This window comes from Bactrocera latifrons, unplaced genomic scaffold, assembly GCF_001853355.1.
Source record: "Bactrocera latifrons isolate USDA-ARS-PBARC rearing strain unplaced genomic scaffold, ASM185335v1 scaffold_89, whole genome shotgun sequence".
Lineage (NCBI taxonomy): Eukaryota > Metazoa > Arthropoda > Insecta > Diptera > Tephritidae > Bactrocera > Bactrocera latifrons.
The window spans coordinates 652408-675239 of NW_017537589.1; the positions used below are offsets into that span (position 1 = coordinate 652408).

General features: G+C 36.2%; 1 protein-coding gene across 1 annotated transcript; it reads left to right on the top strand.

The window, feature by feature from the left end:
- The first annotated feature begins 1965 nt into the window (after nt 1-1965).
- LOC108977412 lies at nt 1966-3523 on the top strand. The gene is made up of 4 exons (XM_018947081.1): nt 1966-2359; nt 2415-2660; nt 2727-2915; nt 2979-3523. Exons 1-4 carry the CDS (start codon nt 2087-2089, stop codon nt 3333-3335), a joined length of 1065 nt encoding a protein of 354 aa, XP_018802626.1. The 5' UTR covers nt 1966-2086; the 3' UTR covers nt 3336-3523.
- The last annotated feature ends 19309 nt before the right edge of the window (nt 3524-22832 follow it).

Below are 22832 nucleotides of genomic sequence, written 5' to 3' on the forward strand. Positions count from 1 at the left end.
TAGTAGTCAATAGATTTCCGAGCAGCTAACCGCTATATGACACAACAAAGACGACAGTGGAACACACACACTCACACACCTCACCAGTCACAGAGACAAATAGTGTGCTCGTGTTTACCTTTTGCTTCTATTTGGATTTGTTTGTGTGGTAAGTGCGATTTGAGTGGAAATGAATGTATTTACCCTGTTTACTTATGCAAGACACGTTTATTGAAACAGTTAAGAAGTTGATTTGATTTTAAGATTTGTTTTAGATTATACATAAATGAGTACCACGACAGGTAGGTGTATGTGTATGCAAACTTCTTATGAGTAAATATATTATATTAGTCGGTACAATGGTTTTCGGCTGTGGTATTTACGGTGAGCTTTCGTCCTTGAGGTTCTTTATATCCGTTTTTTTGATATCAAGTGTTGTAGTTTTTATACATCGCTTAATATTACAATTGAGATTTATGCATTACTTTTAACGTACATTCAATATTTCCTATTCGATTTAATGAAAAATAGTGAATATATAAAACTTTAATCAGTGAAAGCTTTCACTCGGTCTCGTCATTCTGATTACTTTTATATATTTTTCAGTTTTTAGGTCTAAGACCAATAAAAAGTCCAATCGAGCTTTTAGAAATATAGTATTTCGGAGAACTTTCATAAATGAAAGATTGGAAAGCTTTTACTTCGTCTCGCTATTCTGTGTATTGTGATATACGCTTCGATTTTTAGGTCAAAACCAATATTTAATTTAACGAAAAACAGCATTGGAAGAATTGTAAAGAGGGAAAGCTCTGAAAGCTGTTTATGTTGCGATTTTTGGGTCCAAAAATGGCAATTTATCTTATAGAATTTAATGAAAAATAGTATTTGGAAGAAATTTAATAAGTGAAAGCTTTGAAAATTTTGAAAACTGTCATTCTCGAAGATTCTCTCTCGTTGTCCTAAGTGTTGTGATATGCGCTTCGGATTTTAGATCCAAAACCAACAGTAGTTTCAATCGAATCATTACTAGGAGAACTTTTATAAATTAAAGCTCGGAACGCTTTTACTACGTCTCACATACTGTGTATTTTGGTATACGTTTCGGTTTTTAGGTCTAAAACCAACAACAGCTCCTATTGAATTTAACGAAAAACAACATTGGATGAATTTTAAAAAATTAAAACTCGGAAAGCTGTTTATGTTGCGGTTTTTGGGTCTAAAAACAATAATATATGCTATTGAATTTAACGAAAAAATATTTTTTGGAACAACTTTCATAAGTAAAAGCTCCGAAAGTTTTGAAAGCTTTTATTCTCTCTCGCTGTCCTAAATATAAAGCTAACTATATTTCCTATTTAATTTATATACAAAAAGTATTTTGAAGAACTTTAATAAGTGGAAGCTCTGAAAGCTTTTACTTCGTCTCGCTGTTCTGTGTATTGTGATATATGTACGTTTTGTGGCTATTTTATGCGGATGGATTTTGTTTTAACTTTTCAGGCTGTGATTCTTACGAAGTTTTCAAAATATCAGTGTAGAAAGAACCTAATCTTATACCTAATTGAATTCGTAACAAATTTCAACTTTAATATTGAAGCAATCCTGAATCAGTTTCCTTGCTTATATTAGCATTTTAGGGGTACCAGACTATAACCTTATTATGACTTTCTCAAGTAATTCTAACTTCAATCATACTTAAGCTTTAGTATAACAGAAATACTTAAACAAACTACTGTGAATGAAAGCTGCTCGTATCGTATAACAGTCTTTACTTCCGCGCCCAAGGATCGCATCTTCGCTAAAAGCTTTACTTACACTCAAACCTACTAGACTTAACAGAAGGAAGAGCTTTTAACGTCCAGTAAAGCTTTTTCTGTACATATATTATTTCTTCATAACATGACAGCCAAACAAATTTTCGAAGTTGCCTTGGAGATAAACAAACGGCAAATTCATTTCAGTTCGACCCAAAATTTTCAATCAAAAATCAATTCAATGAAAACTTTTATAGCACACAGAAGCAAACTTTTTTTGCTGAAAATATATTTTTCTGATTATTACTTTTTTTTAAATACTTTCCAAAGGCTTTTGGACAGAACACTAAAAGATGCTGTTAAATAAGGAATACTGGAAGGAAGTGATACAGGAAATCGAAGATGCAGCGCATCAAAAAACGCTTAAAGACCTCATCAAAAATTATGACCTCTCAGTCACTTTGCCAGAGGATTTGCAACAGCGCGTTAAGAAGATAATGCCATACGAGTTTGACGAATATGACCGCCTGGTGTACATTGCCGAATCTGCAGTAGAGACGCCGAAGTCATTCGACATAGAAGAATCTACAGAGGATGAATTTGAGCGCAGAAAAGTGAAAAAGAAGGTACAGTAAACTCTTGTACTCTAATACAATAATGAGTGTGCTTGTTAAACCAAAGGCTGTTTTCAATGAGAGTACATGTTCCGAAATCGAACGTATGGAGAATGAGTTTGTAAAATTTGAAATGAAACTCGACACTGGTGTGGAACGTAAGGCGAAAGCTAAGAAGCAGATTAACTGGACTTCTGGTTACATATGCAAGCCGCGACGGGAGCGTGTTAAATGGGACTCGAAGATTTATCATCTAGAAAGAAGTTTGGCAGAGAAAACGCTGGACGAGCAAGCGGAATGTTTAATGGATGCGGTGAGTAGTACGCTTAACATGCTTTAAAGCTTTATCGTTTACACATACATACGCGCATTTCTGCAGTCAGCAGAGCGCTTCACCGAGTGGTTGAACTCTGTAAGCAATAATCGTGAAACGGACATATCAAAAGCTCAACTTAAATCGCTATTCTCGATAGAGGGTGACCGCCGTCTTTTAGCTTCGATACAAACCGAGCCGAAAGAGGTGAAGGCCATTGCTAAAGCGGTGGCGGACAAGTGGAATTTGCCTGAGGTGAGTGTCATTGTCATATCATCATATTATATAAACATTGCGGTTTCTTCACTTTAACAATAGATGGCCATTGAACTGAAATATGAGAATTATATTAAAGATTTGCTGAAGAATGTACCGAAGAAGGTGATAAAAGTCGCTTTTGGACGCACAGTACCATATGAGGAACGTCCATGGGTACCCATGGATCGCGATCGTTTGATAACCACTGTATTTCCCGACGAACTACTCTCCGGTGAAAAATTATTCAAGGGCATTGGTCATCTGCGTTCAGTGAAGACTCTCAAAGAGTTTTACCAGCAACGTCCACACTTGAAGCGACCAAAGTATTTAGAGAAAACAGGTCTTTTCAGAAAGACAAAGAAATTGGCCACAAAACAAGAAATTCCATTGTACGAGTTGCTCAAGTTGGAGTACTGAGATTGTGGATAGAAGGAGTTTTTATACTAATTTTGTATCAAATATATTATAACCTTAAAAATTTCTACACATCTCAACAATGATGACTAAATAATGTTGGAAAATTTGAGATTTTTGGTTTTGTTTCAAGGAAGCAGATCTTCAGGCACATGCTTTGCATAAAGCTAAATAAAAAGTTGTTCTTAAAAGAATTGTATTTTATTGTAGTATTGGTTAAATAATTTTGGATAGGTAAAGTATCTAGACTCAGAGAAGTTGAATTCTTAGACAGCTACAGGACTGTACACATTGGGAATTCTTTTAAACTTCTTCAATTTCGTGGTAATGTTTTGCCTCATAGCTACATGAAATATGCACGAGTCAGTGAACGAGTGTCTGCTCTCATCAATTAATAATAAAACCTATTTACAAGAAAGTAGTAGAAATCAACCACTTTCACAGATTTGTGATGTGACTTGCCAATTACAGGAAAATTGAAAAGTTTCCGGCCACATAGATGTATCACTAGAATTAAGTACATATGAGTTTTAGTTAGTCCTAATCTTCAAAACGCGCGACTGTTAATGTGACAGCTGTCGAATTATTGGTTTATGAATTATATCAGGCAGCTTTTGCTAAAAAAAATGTATCAAAAGGAATTTCGCGTCTTGATAAAGTATTAATTTTTAAGCGTAAAAAATACAGTTGAAGCAAAAATAATATTGGACAACATTAAACTGAAGTGTCTCGAGATAGCAGGCACTCCAAACATATCGACTGAACGTGAACATCATAATATCGTAAATAGTGGGTGCCACGCTAGCCCACTTTTGACCAAAAATAACGACATGTTGATTATTCGGAGTAGTGTTGGGAGATGTTGAAGAGTAATAAATCCAAAAATGGAAATTCAATCAACAGCAATCAGCAAAAGTCGACGAAAAAGGGCCACTTTTGAAGAAAAAGGTAATACTTTTTCAAAGTGTCACAATCCAGTGAAAATGAAGGCAAAATTTCAGAAATTGGGCTTCGAACTGCTTCCACATCTATCGTATTTTCCAGATCTGGCCTCCAGTGACTATTTTTTGTTTTCAAAACAAAAAGAATTATCGCTGGGAAGAAACTTTCCTCCAAACAAGAGGTGATCGCCGAAACTGAGACCAATTCAAACCAAGGGACAAATCGTACTACAAATATGGTATCAAAAGGAAAACTATGTTGAAAAAAAAAAACTTTTTCAAAAAGTGTTTTACTATGGTAAGTTGGGGCCTACCTGTTATATTACGGTTAGTGTTCACTACGCATATTTTTTTTTATCGCAAAAGACATGACTATAAGTTATAAAAGTGGGCTACAACGAGAAGATTAGAGCTAATTTTTAACTTAATTATTATTAGTGCTTGTTTTACTTCTCAAGCATAATGACCTTAAATATTAAGATATATACAATGTGACAAAAAAGTAAAAGGAACTTGCAAATTAAATTCCTGGGTAAATGAATTCCCAGTCGACCAAAGAGATGAAACTTGGTGCACAGGGTTTTTCCGGAAAGTAATGGGACTGTGTAGATTTAAAAAAATTTATTGAACCAATCAATGCAATTCTTTTAAAACTTTTAAAATCGGCTCCATCTGCGTCGATTCAGTGCGATTTCCAAGCATTGAATACATTCTCCGAAATAGCCTTGAGAGCCAAGGTGCATGCTGCTTGGATTCCCTTTCATCTACGTTTACAGGCAAGAAAACAAAAAGTAAGCATTGGGATTCCGGCCTTGGTTAGGTAGCTGTTCACAATAAGGGGGGTGTGAGCTGAGGCGTTGTCGTGGTGCAACTTCCAATCGGCTGCGCTGTCTTGTCGTACCCGACTGATCCTTCGTTTGGGTCTTTTGAGGACTTCTATGTAAAACTTGGCGTTGAAGATTTGTCTAGGAAGAACAAATTCATGGTGGACGATGCCTTTGATGTCTAAAAAAACAATGAACATCGTTTTCACTTTGGATTTGATCACTCAGCAGCGATCTCTTCCCGGCCCTCCAAAAAATATAGTCGCAATGGAAAAAAATATTCCTATTAATTGCCGGACAATTCTGTATTAAGCGGGCAAAATAAATGTCGATGAATAATTAAATATTTTGTGTTTTAATTAAAATATTCTGGTACCTACTTGATACAAAACGAAGCAAGTGAAATTTACGGTGTTCTCAAACTTTCTTTATATAATATTTCGGCGATGTTTCTTTACCGCACTATTGATCGTTTTTCTCAAACGTCACTAGATGACAGAAGGAGTAGTGGTTGTCCCTGCGGGGTTCCAAACAATTCAGCCATAAAAATCAGTTCGTAAATGCGTTTGTAATTTTTTTCTTTGAAAAATACAATAGGAATTGTGTCCAGGGAAATGAATATATCGTCCAAAACAAAGTCATGACTTTAAAGCAGTGAAACAATATCAGGAAGTCCAGTTTTGAATTGGAATAGAGTTTGTGGTCAAATCTGAAGAATAAAGGCCCCTAATATCTCGCGGAAAATACTTTGGTTCGAGCGGTGGCGTTGCTTTGATCAACGCCCCAATAGTTTGAGGGCTTGTGTGAAAGCACAAGGTGATCATTTTATATACAATTTTGTGCAGTGCTCACTTATGCATTATAAATAAAGCTAACTTTATTAAAAATACTATAGTTATATTTTTATAACGGCATAAACCTGTAACAAAACTATGGCAGGTTTATTTTATTACACGAGATACAATCGAATCATTATTATCATCAGATGGTAGTGGAGAAAGTAGTATTCATCTGCAAAGGATTTTACAAAAGTTTTCGTATTTTAATGAAAAAACCCACAACCCGAATATTCAATCGTACAACTCATAAGAACTTAAGGTCTGACTTTTCAATCAGAAATTTAAGAAGAGATTTTAACTTAAACTTATATGTCCAATTATTTTCTTAAAAGTGATATTATTTCCTAATAAAAATACATTAGATTTAACTTCTCGTCAATATTGTATAGTGATTGTCCCCATGGATAAAGAAAAGTTTATAGAAGCCAAATATCCAAAAGAGAGACAAAAAAGACATCGATTGCCTTGTACTGCTGTAGAAAAGCCATTGGAAAAGGTGGGGTTTCTCATCGAAAGTGGCTCTACGTTACCATAGTGAAGTCCATTACGTTCTATGGAGTTTTTATGTAGTGAAGGGCTCTAGAAAAGACTATACTTGAAATGAAACTCGAGAGCGTTTCTCATCAGCATGTGTGGTGCTCTAAGGTACACTCCAACCATGATACGAAGATGTATGGGTGCGAAAGTTGATTTAGACTCAGAGAACCTGAGTTCCTAAAGAACACGTGTCTGAACACTCAGAAACCCTCACATACTTTAACTTCATACCGGATCACTTGGATCATGTATTTGCCAAACCGAACTCTGCCGCCTCCTTCTCTGCCCATATACCGATGAGGGATTGTGGGTGGGAAGAAGTCGTTGAAGCAGGGGGGCAGTGAGCTTCTTTACCGCTGGGTCAAAACTTGGAGGAAAGGTTGGTGGTGGTGTTCACTGTCAGAAACTCTTTATAAAATCCAGCTTCAAACTTCCTGACTATTACAGTGTCTTCCAAGCTGAGGTTGCAGCCGTTAAGGCAGTTGTAGATCTGCTACTTCGCAGTGCAGCCTCTTCCAGAGAAGTGACCATCCACTCAGATAGCAGAGCGGCGATACTAGCTTTGGACTCATTAAGAGTGTTCAGAGCAGGTCAAGGAGTAACTAACCTCGCGGTCAATAGCATTGAGTGTCTTTGTGATAAGACTGGTGTGGGTGTCAGACCACAGCGGAATCGCAAGAAAGTGTAAAGTCGTGTAAAGTAAGTACATTACCATTATCTAGTTCATTATTGCCAAAGTTGTCTATTGAGAGCTTGTTTCTTGACAATTTCACATGAATCGTAGTTCTAGAGAAGTCCAACAATAAAGCATCAGTTATTGTATTATCCACAAATATTTCATACATACGTACATTGCATTTGTAATATTATGTAAGTCCATGCAATGCAACGCACAAATCAACTGCAACTAAAGTGAATGAAGGAATTAATGAGTGATGTGTTCTGTTGTGTTGATGTACAGCTGTCTCCCGAATACGCGGCGGTAGGACCGTCATGCAACGCTCCCATTCATCACAATTTCAATTGCGCTGGTTTACTTGTTGGTTTGTCGCCTCTTGTTGGCGTTTGTCGCTTCGCTGCCAGCTGTCAAGTTGGTAACACAGTTAACGCTTATCGTTGATGCTGCGTGACGTACGCTAACTGACAGGTCCTCTTCACCAACCAACCGTTCACTCATATTACATCACATCAAATTCAACGCATTCACGCACACAAGGGCATACATATATGTATATTATATGTACACACGAATGTTTAGTTCCTATAAGATATTGCATGAGAACGTTATTGCAATGGGCTCARTAATCATTTACGTCATCGAAATGTTTGCAGATAACTACTTGTATTTATGTTGCTAAATCTTCGAGTGTATTTCTGCGAAGAAAATTTTTATATTATGTTGTCAAATATCTCCCTTCCGCATTTTTGTCTTTTGAATTTCGCGACTATGTATAAAGCGCTACAGAGATTGGATATTGCGTTCAACAGTTATAAACGTGTAAACATGGCGTTTACTAACGACAAAAATCGTGCTAAAAAGGTTTCCTTCGTTAAAGGCAAATCCGCTAGAGAAACTTTCCTGTGAACGGGGGGAGTTGAAACTCGACCCATTTTTGAAGCAAATGGTGACGAAAAATGACTTCTTCGCAAATAAGGAGGAGGGCTTCTACGAAGGGGGTATTTAGAAGTTGCCGTCTAGATGGAAACAGATACCGAACGAAATGGCGCATTTTTGAACTAAATCCGACCGCTATAACACTTTTTATAAAGCATTAAATGAAGAGCAAAAAAGCGGAAGAGAGATATTTGACAATCTTAAATTAAAATGACTTTCGGAATCGAGCTGAAACTTCGCGTCACTCCAATTGTCGGTAATAACCAAAAGGTGTGTAAGCATCCCTTATTTATGGATGAATAATAATCGAAATACTTTGAGCTTTTCACAATTTTTACTTCACAAGATTGGAAATTGTATCATCCGAGAAGATTCTTAGTCTCACTACATGTGAGCTCATTGCCATTGCCCCGTCAGAACATCTAACATTGCGGCGAGAGCTGCTGACTCAGAGGATTTCTTTTGTCTGCCTCTATGTCAGAAGGATCTCGTAGCCTCACAGCGGTTTGAAAAAATAATAATGCTCAGGGAGGACCAAAACATTACAATCCACTTTCCGCTGTGATACTCACACAAGCCGTATAACATGTTAGCTTATGAATATCAGCATGCTTAATGTCAGTTTTGCCAGTTTGCTGTCGGAGGAAATGCACAGCTCTCACGAGGAAGCTGCACTACGGAGCAGTACGCGGCTACTTTTACTTAAAGTAGAACAAATATCAGTCGTACGTTCTTTTAATACTACCGCAAACAGCCTGATACACTCAAAAGCAGAGATATTGGGTGCGAGGAAAACGAGAGCTTTGTTATGAATATATGTATATAATAGAAAAAATAATTTTACGTCATAGCAAAGTTAAGACCTACGTTATAACCGGTGAAACTATTTGGAAATCTGCGGCTGGGAAATTTTGTATCTCTCTCCTTATAGCTCAGATCTTGCCGTTTTTGACAATCATTCGTTCCGGTCGATGTAGACTGTTCATGGAATACCTTTTACATCAGAACCGGGTATATTGGCTGACATTCATAAAGATGAGAAAATGTTATAGCTTCGCGAAGGTAATTTTACTCAAATAAAAGAACTTACGAAAATAAATCTAGACAAAATCTGTAGCAATATAAAACCTCTGAATATATTCAAAGTAAGCAAGCAATAATCAATTTTTGTTTCTCTAAACAACGTCAAACGTCTCATTCATATCAAATATTAGAATGAATTTATTAGCAAAACTTAAGCTAGCAACACACTCCACTCAATATTCATTGACATGCAAGTGAATGGTCAAAGTGATTGCTGCTCGTAAAATCCATGCAAACACTTCACGACCCTCGTTACTTCGAGCATCCGCTTGCCAGCAGTGTCGAGAACTTGTCAAAAAGTATCCTTTAACAAACATATTGACACCGGTGCAGCAGTAGTGCTCAACCCCCGATACAAATCGGACTAGGTAGCTACTAATACACTCATATGCATCAAATACGCAACTCATGTGACCACATCTCTATCCGCTCAGTTGTCAAAGCATATGGAAATTTCCATTGAACTGCGAAATCTGCTACAGATTCTTGCGCTACAAACCAAAACCGAACCTTTGACACATGTCCATCGCATGGCAGGGCTTCGCCCCAACCCAGTTTAGCTGTTCAACGGTATGAGTGCATACATATTAGCGTGCTTGAATGCCAAAAAGTGGCAAACCGCAGAGCTGAGAGTCCTTCAGACACACACACATACAACACCGTAGCATGCAGAGACATGTGTTTGTATTTATATTGTTTAGTTGGTTGATTGCTTCATTGGTTTAGTTCGATGGTTAACTGGTTGTCCGATTGGTTGTTTATATGGCTGGTTAGCCTGGTTTTTCAGCATCATCATCCTCGTCACCGGTTCATTGTGGTTGACATGAAAGCGTGTTCAATTGCTTGCGAAACTTTTTGAGTTTCCGTTTCATTGCTGTCCAATGATCAGCGGCAACATGGAAATACTATGTGCGACACACACACATGCTAGCACATAGCGTAGCTGAGTTTGCTTCCTCTTTCATTTGGGTCCACTTGCAAGCTTGGCGAGTGTGCTCTGATTTGTTTGCCGCTGCCGAAAGGGTTGCTAACTCGCTTGATTACCCCAAATTGTATCTTCTACTTCCAGTTGTAGCGTGTGTCACTTCATTATTTGCTCATTTGTGTCATGCCATTACCCCCCGAAATGCCGATTCAATGGCTTGTTCGAGTTCATACTTCAGTCATGTGGCATATGCTGCTCATTTCCGCTCCTTTAAGCACAATTATAAACATGTTTTCGGAGTTCGCTAATTTAGCTCTTAAGTATCTGAAGATAGTGAACGAGTGGACAGATTCTCCACAATACATGTACATATGTAAATAAGCATGTGCTTAAACCCTTTGATTGTCCAAGTGTAGAAACGTGTTTGTTTTTTTTTTTTTTGTAAAAGAAAATCACAAGTGTGCCAAATATTTGCGGAATAAAGAAAATTTCTCTATTAATGTCAGTTGGCTTAGTTGACAGCTTGCTAAGGCTCATGGGACGAAAAGACTTTACTTCCATCGTTTACCCGATGACATATTTTAAAGCGAATGTTCTAAAACTGACTAAGGATTCAATTCAAGAATTGATAACTAAAATATATCATAGAAACCATAGACCAAATTCTGAACTATTCTTTGGAAACCAAAACGTACGATAGTACCACGGAAAGTGTAGAATAAATTTCAGACTTTCCTTGGCAGTTACCGGGTGGAGAATAGAGCTAAGTATATATTTATACAATGCCCAGTTAGCATACGGTCCAAACATCTGTTATGGATAGATTTAATGTATTTTTGGCTAATTTTCTGGGTAGGAAACAATTCAATGTTAGGCTCTTATCAATATCTCTGAATCTCTTGCCAAAAAGACGTCAAATAGACACTGAAGGCGATTCCAGTCGAGTCTTACAAGAAGTGTATGGTTTGGAGCAAGCGTAGGAATGCTGGCATTGGCCAAATAGAAGTCTGTTTTGAAGGCTTGTAAGAAACAACAATATATTATATTGCGTAGTCGGGAAAAGTTTTTTCGTGTTTTGTCTATAAATGTCGTTGCATTGTGTCATATCATATAGTGTTAGAAAGGTGAGATTTTAAGCTTCATTTAACGATCAAAAAAAAAAAAAAATCGGTGAAGTTGACAAAAAGTTGCAGCTTTTCAAAAATGAGTGAAAATAAAGGAGAAACTCGCCATGTAAGAAGGTAAGAAAGCCACGCAAGTCATCAATAAAATTTGTGCAGTTTACGGAAAATATGCTGTATCAGTTTATGTAGCACAGCAGTGGCTCCTTCGCTTTCGTTCTAGGAAATTTTGATGTGAACGATGCACGTCGCCCTGGTCGACTAATCGTTGAAAAAGTCGATAAAATTATGGAAAATATTGACCACGAATTAGCATCTGCTATTCTTTGCTGAAAAGAAATGAAATCGAACCATTTCTGAAGCGAATGGTAACAGGAGACGAAAAGTAGATCAAATATAACAATAATGTACGAAAAATTTCACGATCCAAGCGTGGTGAAGCTCGACAAATGGTGGCAAAGCCAGGATTGACACCTTGGGAGGTTATGCTGCGGGTTTGGTGGGATTGGAAAGGAATCTACCATCCACTATGAGCTGCTTCAGTCTGGTGGAACGATTGATTCTACATTTTACTGATGAGATTGAAGAAAGTAATCCCAAAAATGACCAGAACTGATCAATAGAAAGGGCTTCGTCTTCCAACAGGAAAACGCAAGACCACACATCTTTTATGACTTGGCAAAAACCTAGGAGAGCTAGACCTTGTACCATCGGACTACTATTTTTCATTCGGTCAATGCAGAACTTCCTAAATGGAGTAAAGTTGGCTTCAAGGGAAGCCTGTGAAAGTTACATGTCGTAGTTTTTCGTGGAGAAAAGTTTTACACCAATGGAATAATGTATCTATCGGAAAAATGACAAAAAGTGATTGGTCAAAATGGTACATATTTGATTCATTAAAGTTCATTATAAATATGAGAAAATAAATAGAGGTTTGATTAGAAATACGAAAATACTACCCTATATATTCTTAGAGAAAAAGACTGAAAGAGTGAGGGATAAGGATGGAATAGTGTCATATAAACAATAAAACATTGACTTCATGATCATTCCACAGAGAGTACTGGAAAGAAAAAGGGGGGGAGAAAGCTGAAGAAAAAGTGGGAGAACAAAATAAAACATATCGTAATAAATGAAGTTAGATTTTTTACTGCATGGTCAAGATATCATGGTCTTCATCTATCGACTTTACGTATTTTTCTATCAAACCGAACAACAAGAGCAGTGTTATGATGATTAAAAAATGTAGAATGACAAATCGTTCGGTTCACTTTCAAAAAAGCTAAAATATCAAAAAAGTATTTCTAAGAACAATTAAGGAAGGGCTAAGTTTGTGTACAAATGAGCTTAGCCGACTATTTGATGTCTGAAATTGGATCTTGTGATCTCGGCGACATTTTTCAACAAGACGGCGCCACTTCCCATACATCGTATCAATCAAGAGATTCATTGAAAGAACACTTCCAGTCAGCCCAGTCAACAAACCAGCTACCAGTCGAAGTGCTCGAAGGAGTCAACGAAAATTGGACTCAACAAATGGACCATCTGAGATGTAGTTGCGGCCAACACTTGAAAGAGATAATCTCAAAAAAATAAATGCCAAAAAATATTATTTCGAATAATTATAAAGTAATGATAAGTAGCGAACCTCGATATTGAACGTGCCTCATACACCCTCTCTGTGCATATCCTGTTTCAATTTCGATTAGTTTTAGGATGATACACACAACCGTTAGGTGAACAATACTATTATACTCTATAGCAACAAGTTTCAGGGGTATAAAAACGAGTTTGATGCGGAAATTAGCTCCGAACAAGCAGCAGACGACGTCAAAGACTGCAACGAACAATAAACGATAGTGGTATTTTTGCTGCGGCTAACATTGCCGAAGCACTTTCCAGCGCCAGAGCCGTATAGGTTAAAGGGCGCCATCCACATGGCAATATGAGCACATCGTATGGCAAATGAGTGAACAAAAACAGAAACATGCAAGCAAGCGTCTTTTCACTTTTTCTAGACACAAAGAGTGAGGTTTGACTTTGAGCCACAATACATGGTTCAATATGCTGCACGACTGTTGCCAGTGTGCTAACGCAAAATGTGGCAATATTGTCTTTGATTTATTTGGCCATAAATTTATTTTTGTTTTTGCACCATCGTTACGAGGCAAGGAGATAGGAAGAGTTCGCATGAAAGAAAGTACGAATTAAGAATACCGAGAATAGGTGGCAAGCACATATGTCCATATAGATATATATGTACATAATAGATGATGGTTTCTCAGAAAGTGATGAGTCCAGAATCTCTGGAGCGTTCACAGCTTCTCAAGAAACTTTACGAACTTTATAGGCTTATGAGATAGTAATTGCCTGCCTACCACGCATATAATTTGTATGYATGTATACAACAACCATTTCTGCCTCTAAGCATCTCCAGTGTTGAGTTGCAAGTTCAGCTCTACTTACAACAACCGAAAGTAACAGTTTTGTTCTCGTGTGTGTGTGTGTATGTGTGTGTGTGTATACATTTGTACAGTGTTTTGTCTCTGTAGGTGCACTTGCTTAACGTCATTTTCTAGTCATGTGCAATTCGATCTTAACAAATCTGTTCACCATCCCCAACACGGCACATGTGACAGGCTTTTGCTTGCACTCTTCGCACACACTCAATAATCTGTTGCATCTACTCAGCATTTTTGTTGCTGGTCTCATTTTTCCGCATTGCTTGATGTGTCGAATGTTGTTACCTTAAAAAATGGCCTTGCAACCAACGCGTGTGTTTGCTGCTGCAAGTCTTTGGAAACAACAAAAATATGCCATTTAACACTTGCCACATGTATGCGTTTTGGACACTGTGTAAGTGTAGTAGTTGTCTCTCTACTTTCTTCTGCCACATACGAAAAATTGTTAATGTTCTTCGCTTGCCACACTATCTGCTTTGTCACTGTTGATAATCGTGCTAGCCGTGTTGCATTTGCCTCCATTTATTGCCTTCATCATTGCTAAACACACATTGTCACATTGTTGTTGTCGCTTGATTGCTGGTTATAGCATTGATGGGTTGTAAATTCCAAAGGACGCACCTGCTTTGGCGATATACTTAAAATTTGTAGTCTGTGGAATAATCATAGTATAGGAACTATAATAGCGTCCCAGCGAGAAATGCGTAGGCAAAATTGTGTTGTTAAAAAATTCTCTCAAATATATACAACTTTGAATTTTAAGTACAGTCGTCGCAGCGAGGCATCATTATATTACTTAGTAAATAAAATTCTGCCACGAATTTGAAACATGTGACCGTACTTCAAAGAAAGTAGTTACATATTTTCATAATTATCGATTTAATGTAATGTCTTATGAAATTTTTCCTCTATAAACTACAAAACCGCACATTTTTTTTTAAATCAAACTTCCCATACTCTCATGCACAGTACCTGTCTCTTTTTACGTCATCAGCTCTGAAATTTATACCTAAGGAATGGACTGGAATGTAGTGCAACTATAAAAATATATAATAATGGGTGATCCAAGTAGAGTGAGGCCTGTCAAACCTGTCATGTTATTTTCAGTATCTTTTGGCATTTCATTATGGAAAGACTTACACCTGAACAACTTCAAATTTCAAAGTTCACGTGCTGCAGAGAATGTGTTTCGCGCGCTTCGCTCAACTTATGAGCAACTCGGATTGGCGTATGGAACGCCTTAGTGCATTTTACGTCGAGGTCTTAAATTGAGGGCTTGGAAAATACAGCTTATGCAAGAGCTGAAGCCATTCGACCTACACAAGTGATGTCGCTTCGTTGTATGGACTCTTGAAAAGTTTCAAGAAGATCCGATGTTTGCGAAGCAAATTTTGTTCAGCGATAAGACCCATCTCTGGTTCAATGGGTATGTAAACAAACGAAATTGCCGCATTTGAGACGAAGAGCAAACTGAAAAAATTAAAGACCTGTCATTTCATTAAAAAAAAAAGCAACAGTTTGGTGTAGTATTTGTAAGAACGTAACCGCTGATGGTGACCGTTATCACGCCACCAATACGGCGCCACTTACATAACTCACATCGCATCAGTCAATGGATTTATTGAGAGGACACTTCGATGAGCAGATAATTTCACGTTTTTAGCCGGTCGATTGGCCACCAAGATCGTGTGATATCACACCGTTACACTTTTTCCCCTGAGGATATGTAAATTCTAAAGTCTAAAATTTGCAAGAGATAATTAAAAAAAATAAAAGCTAAACAATGTTCTTTTGGGGAATCCCGAAATGCTTCACAGTTTATTCCGGATCTGACTTCTTTTTGGTTAGCTGCTACGTTTCCACAGTATGAATGGAAATGAAGTGCAAATATATATATAATATATAAAATACTAATAGAAGAAGAGTGCAACAGAGAAATTTTTTCTGAGTAATTTATGAAAACTTTATTCTTCTTTAGTAAATTTTAGACTGGGTATAGAAAAAACATCAGGTTCTTTTCTGTAGTTACGAGACTCTAGTACAGACTAGAGGCCACCTTTGTTAAAACCACTGCAACATTTTTTGTTCAAAGACCAAACTTTTTGTTAGTCGCGGAGTTCTTCGAATCAGCAAAACCCACACTATCACTCGACTTTGAATTAAAATTTATATACGCAGTATAAATAAGATCCTGCTAAAGATCTATTAAGAAAAAACTATCACGAAAAACTACAATTTGTGGAGTAAGCAATGATTAAGAGTGATTGATATGATTAAACCATTAGAAATCAAAACTAACACAATTATTTGAAGTTAGCCTTTAAATCCAGAATATTTAAATATAGATTTATGATACAAAATTTAAAATATATGGACATTATCATCGATGATAAACTCACATTAATATTTATTATAATAAGCTTATTTTCTAAATTCGAAATCAAATATGTCGACTTTGGATGTTATATTCGAAAGAAAAATGGTTTGGTCTAATACCAAGAAAAAAAGTTGATTTAGTATAGTGTAACTGATCATCATTCATAAATAAATAATAAAATTTTGATGTTGTCACTAAAAAGACAACTTAGTATTTAGTAGTTTAATAATGGAAAGAAAAAATAATTTAGACTTACCATAATTAATATTGAATTTACTATTGAAGACAAGCTAACTGGACTATAACCATTTTTATTTTATTATGCAAAAACCACATATGACCGTCATGACAATGTTGGACACCTTAAAACATTAGAAAGCAATTAAAAAAATAAAAATAAAAAATACTTTATAATATAGACAAAATTTTATATATTTTTTTAAACATATTATACTATTATTCATATAATAAACTATTCAATACAGAGAAAATTTTATTTACGAATAAAGCAAAAAACGTTTTTTCGGTATAAGACTTAACTTTGAATATGTTCACACAAATAAATTTCATTTTATAAAATAACGAATTTATGGCTGCTTTGCTAATGTCTGTTTGCCAGCCTTTCTCTCCAGTTAATAGAGTTATCCGCTTAATAGATTGTACTTAACAAACGTCAACTAATTGTGGGACCGGACAATGTGCATGGTTAATAGAGATGACCGCTTAATAGAGCATGCATTCAATTGAGCTTTCACTGTATTTTTATTTCCTATCCTATCTTCTAAGTTGGTTCGAAATGGACACAGTGTGCTAAGTTTTGTTAAAATTGTTTCAGTACTTTAGGAGCTCATCGCGAACAAACAACGTGACACGTAATTTTTTTTATATAATATAAAGATAATAAACTATTTTTAATCCACGTTCTTGTTCTCAATAGATTCAACTTTTTGGAAGCATTAAAAGCAGTAGCAGAGGTAGCAATAACAAGTCTATATCCGTTATCCTACTGTTTTCCAAATATTTAACTTATGAGCCTTAGCCTTGACTTAGACTTTTTAGTGACAAAATAAAAATATTCAGTATATGCATACGTCTACTTCGTTTACATGGAACTTTTTATGAAAAAAAATCCAAATGTGTTCCAAACTTTAAGTAAGTGCATTTCAGAAGATAATATATTTAAATTATGTACGTTGGTCAGTTGAATGAACTGCAAAGATAATTGCATTTATAAAACAATTGGACCTGCTAAAATTATATAAGAAATGTAGTGATTGAAGACTACCATGGGGTATGCGTAAATGCAATTGAGAATACACCAAAAAGTTGTGGACGCCTCTTATTACATATACATTTGTAATTTCCACTCCGCCTAAAACCATTTTCACTCCTAAAATGCTTTCACGCACATGTCGTTTCTAAGTGCCGTTACACCACTGAATTGCAATTGCAGATGACAAGCATTGTTGCAGGAACACTAGCAGCGAATATGTGCAACATGCGCACCTGTAACGCTAATGATCCGTCCACATTAAGATATGAGCATATAATTGGCAACATTGAAAATGGCATTTATGATGATTACAGCAACGCAACAAGACAATTGTTTCCACAACGCCAACCGCACGTGAATTTAAAACGTGGATGTGAGTGGACACAATGGACAAATGGCAACAGTTGGCGTCATACATAAGTATACAAACAGTAAGTAGCAAAGTAACTTCGTTTAGTGGCCGGTTTAAAATAAGATAAAAGTTCGTGCTAAGTGCTTTTGTTTTAGTTTCTAGTCAGAATGTTTTCCGAAGCACTTGTGAAGCTGACATTAAAAATTTGCGCTTCCAATTGCAACAAAGTCTAAACAGCCAAGCAGGTGTGGCAACGTTTTTCGGTGCGTAAAACTCGTCCATTAAGAAGCTAGCTTTTGCTGTGAGAATCTACAAAACATGCATTCTGAACGCAGCAATCAATAATTTTTTACGAAAGGGAATAAAAAGAAGTTATTAGGTGCCAAGTCCAAACTATACGGTGGATGACTCATCAAATCGATGTTTTGAGTGCCTTGTTGTGATGAATATAGCTATTCGGCTTCGACGGTTGATTTTTAATTACAGTCAAATGTTCATACAATGTTGAATTGATGCTAGTCACATTAATGGCCATAGTTGTTTAAATCTCAACATACACAATATTAAGATCTTGTAATATCAGTTTGTGCACAGCATCAGTTGTTTCCGAAATATAAACTCGTTCTTGACGACCTTTACAAAGTTCATCTTGAAGTGATTCACGACCTTGACTGAATTTGCCATACCATCGACAAACACTGGTCCTTGATGGATCTTCATCGCCGAAAAATTTAATTAAGTTTATGGACGCACTGCTGCTGAGTTAATCCATTCCACTTTTTTCATGGAGGAGAATATTTAAAGTTACTGTAAAAAACACAAATGCTTATATGTCAATTCCTTCTGAGTATGTACATATATCATAACAACTGTCAAACTTTACGATAAGGATGCAAATGGTAATATCACAATTCCACTCTCACAGAATCCCTCCATGCTATTGGAAAAAGTCTTAAGTAGATGTTTTCTCGACTAAATTATTAAATATATGAAGTAATTTCATAAGAATCTCCCGACGAATTCGGCTGCTACTGAATCACTATCTATGTGTCGGGCCTTCCGATTAAGAATGCTGTAAAGAATACACAAGCTCATAGCAGAAAATTCTCTGACAATTCCACAAAATACATTACAAAATCTTTCTGACGGACTCTGGCCAGTATATTAAGACATATTTCGAATGCATCGAATCTAGAGTGTGACTAGTACAAATAATAATGCTTTCGATGTGGGAACACCTTCATGAGACTCGATTGAAAACAAGGACCGTGAATATATTTATACGACTATGGTGGTGTTTGTTCGTAAAATAAATATCAAATCACACTGAAGATTGCAGTTATTATATGAAATTTATTTCGATTTTTCACGATATAAAATCTTAAAGCCACTATTACAGTCTGAGTCAAATAAAAAAATAAAAAAAGTTTACAGCCGAACTAATCTCTCAGTTTTTGAGATATCGTACTGAAATTGTTCATTCGACTTTTCAACAAGTGATATATAAAATAAAACAAATATATTATAATTTCAGAAACCCTACTCGCTCTTCATTGCCAAATTTGAGCCAACTCTCATTTAAGCACACACCATTCACTAAAGTCAATTAAGAGAACAATTGTGAACACCTCGCATATCTCATCTCCCTAACTAGCTAACAGTAATTGCGCCGCTGCATGCAACATGTTGATCGAGTATAAGCGAGGTCTCAACAAAGGATTCACATATACACATACAATAGTTGAATTAAGTGCTGCCATGTATGGCATCAAGTCGAAAAAATACAACGGGACTAATCTAGGTAGCTTCGAATAGTTTTCCAATTGTTGTGGCACACAATAAATATGCATGGCTGTGTGTAGTAGTACCACCACCATAACACTGGCCAGTTGTTGTGCGAATAGTTTCAATCAAAGTCAACGGGGTGATGTTGACAACATTCAATATTTTGCTTGCAACACCTACTCTACATACATGCAACACCTGCCGCTGTCACTCGACACATCTCGTTCGCATGTCAGTCAATTCATTGCCTTTTTTGCCTTTGTACTCCAGCTGTTGTTCTTGCCGCCATTGTTGGCAATATTGGCCAGGCTGAATGCAAGTGCGCCAGCCGCTCAAACATTAATTGCTTTTAAAAGCGTTATCTGTGTACATGCAGCGCGCCATACACCAATCCCCATAGTGATTGTGTGATCATGAATAAAATGACGAATGCAAATACGAAGTAAATAAATAAATAAATTGTCGAAAAGCAAGAAAAACGAAATAATAACATCGATAATAATTAAAAAAAACTCTTAACACCAGAGTGAGTAATGAATAGAATTGGTTATGTATGGGTCAGAAATTAAATCACTTGTCTTGCTATGAATTTCAATTAAGGCAATCGCTTGGACATCGAAACGAAGACAAAGTGCTGTGTTGGATATACACACATATGTGCATATCAAAGATACCAATAGCAATGTATAAATCTAACAAAAACCAAAATAAAAAACGGGTTAACTTCGGTGGCAACGAATCTATAATACACTTCGCTAATATAAAAGATTTCTGAGAAGAACTTGATTTTGATCATTCCGTTTGTAAGGCAGCTATATGTCATAGTGCTTTGATCTGAATAATTTCTTCAATAATTTTACCTTTGAAATAAATAATAACCTGAGCTATGTGAAGATATCTCTTCAACTGAAAATTTTTCGTTCCCGATCGTTCAGTTAGTATGGCGGTCATATGCTACAGGCGATTCTGACAAATGAAGCTTCTTGTGGAGAAACGGATATAAAAAATAATTTAGATCGATATTTGAAAAACAGACGGACGAACGAAGATCATTGATATATATTTTATAGGGGATAACAATCCCACTAAGAAAACTCAAAATTTACAATTCTAAAGAGTTATTTACTCAATTGAGTTTATAGAGATCAATACTATCGAGGAAAATTGTCAGGAGGGAATTATTTATATTGTGGTCTTGTTGAAGGCTCGTTGTTTGGAAATATACAGATACATGTCTGTTATTCCATTATCTAACAACTCCATTTGTTTGCTCAAACATTAACGAGGTTTGCGGACTTTCAGCGACCTGTTTCCAATCGATAATTTTAAAGATTCGAGTACAAAAATGGTTCGTTGTTAGTAAAACACTTTCTCTCAATATTTGTATTATTGGCCGACATATGAGGTATAGGGTTTACAACTAAGGGAAGTATTGAACCGATTCTAACCAGTTTTGACATACAAAAATACTATTTTTAGGAAAGGATTCCTTCCAAATTTCCATGATATACCTCATCCATTTACCGATATTTTCAGTAAAAAAAAAATCAACTATAGCCTCTTAGGGCCACATATTTGGGACCACGCCTTCTTTTTCAAACGTTTTGTACCAAGGGTGTCTCTTGCAACTGTAATCAACTGTGACAAATGAAGAATAAGTTTTGCGCTTAGCTATGGCACTTTATAGTTTTGCTGTTTTGTGGGAGTGACAGTAGTCCGATTACGTCCGTCTACAAACTCAATCTTTCTGCCAAGGAACATGTTTACCAAGTTTCATAAAGGTAATTCAATTTGTATTGAAGTTATAGCTTGCATGGACGGACAGACAAGTAACGTGTAAGTCTTTCAGCAAACTCTCATTATTACCCTTTCTAGTCTGAAAACATTTCCAATTTACTCGGGATGTTTATTTCGACTTCAACTACTTTTTTTTAACTACTACCTTAACTCATCATTTTGGCTTTATCATAATCTTTTAATCGTTATTCTTTTGCTTCATTAAACTGATACTCATTCACTTACCGAATTTTCGAAAGAAAGTCATATTGGAACCAATATTGGGTACATTAACTGTCATTTCGAATACATCACTGTAAGACACATAACAGTCTGTCATCATCGGTGCTTTGCGAGGAAATGTTATTAAGAAACAATAGCTTGTCAGCTCTGAAGATTGAATTTACGTGTAAGTATTTGAATTGTCAATAAATGTGACTCGTTCTCAATCATCTTATCATATGCTTTGTATAAAATGTTGGAAATGCTTACTTGCATGTGTCATTTGAATATTATAAATAATAGATTGCATAAAAACTGATATCTTGTACATCGCTTCATCATGCTCATTTAATAGAAAAGGCGACGTGAGAATTGTAATATTATATGGAAATTTATGTATATTTTTAGACGCTCCAGTTGTTCTGATGTCGTATACAAAACTCTCTCACTAGATCCAAAATAAATTTCGTTAAAATGAGAGAGGAAATATGTAAGTAAGTTTTATTTAACTGATGTCTGAACTAACCCATTTTTATACCCCAAAACAGGGTATGTTAAGTTGGCAAATATGTTTATAACATCCAAAAGGAAATGATCAGTGTGACCGAATCGATTTAGCCATATCAGTGTGTCTTTGTGTATTTGCATCCGTCCGTTTGTACAAATGGGAAATTTCTCAGTTTTCGAGATAACGATCTGAAATTTTGCACACATCCTTTCCTCCCCAAGAACCTCCTCAGTGGGCAGATTGACCGATATTGGTCCACTATAGCATACAGCAGTGACACAAATTGAGCGATTGGAACCCAGTGCTTGTATTGAAAATAGTTCCCTTTGTCAGGATATTTTCAGGTATTTTGCATGACTGTATGCAATCTTGATGTTTCGATTGAGTCACTATAGCATATAGCTGCCATACAATATTTTGTATTTGAAGGTTCTGCGGATGATTTATGATCCTTTGCGCATTGGCAACGGCGAATACCGCAGTTGATGTAACAATAAGCTGTATATACAATGAAATAGTTCAGCGAATTAAGAGACAGCGGCTAGGAAAGTATTTGATGAGGTACCCACCGAGGGAAGCAGAGGAAGAGGAAGTTCTCCACTCCATTAGAAAGATCATGACGGACCTGGCTACACTTGGAATCTCTAATTGGCCCCAAACAGCGAAAGGAAGTATGACTAGCGCGCTGTTGTAACTTCGGCTATCCTCGTAAGCTATCCGCTTAAACGCGTAAACGGTGTCTACGCCAATAAATTGATTTTTCTTATTGATATTACCGAATTGTCAAAAATGGAAGACAAACAGCTAGAGAATATCTACTTTATCTATATTTAAAACCTATTTGTAAGAGTCCATTTTCG

Bases quoted from the DNA above. Each gene is read 5' to 3' on its own strand.
- LOC108977412 (XM_018947081.1), top strand. From the start codon at position 2,087: ATGCTGTTAAATAAGGAATACTGGAAGGAAGTGATACAGGAAATCGAA. The intron at 2,360-2,414 runs GTACAGTAAACT...GTTAAACCAAAG, and splicing joins GCAGAAAAGTGAAAAAGAAG to GCTGTTTTCAATGAGAGTAC. The intron at 2,916-2,978 runs GTGAGTGTCATT...CTTTAACAATAG, and splicing joins ACAAGTGGAATTTGCCTGAG to ATGGCCATTGAACTGAAATA.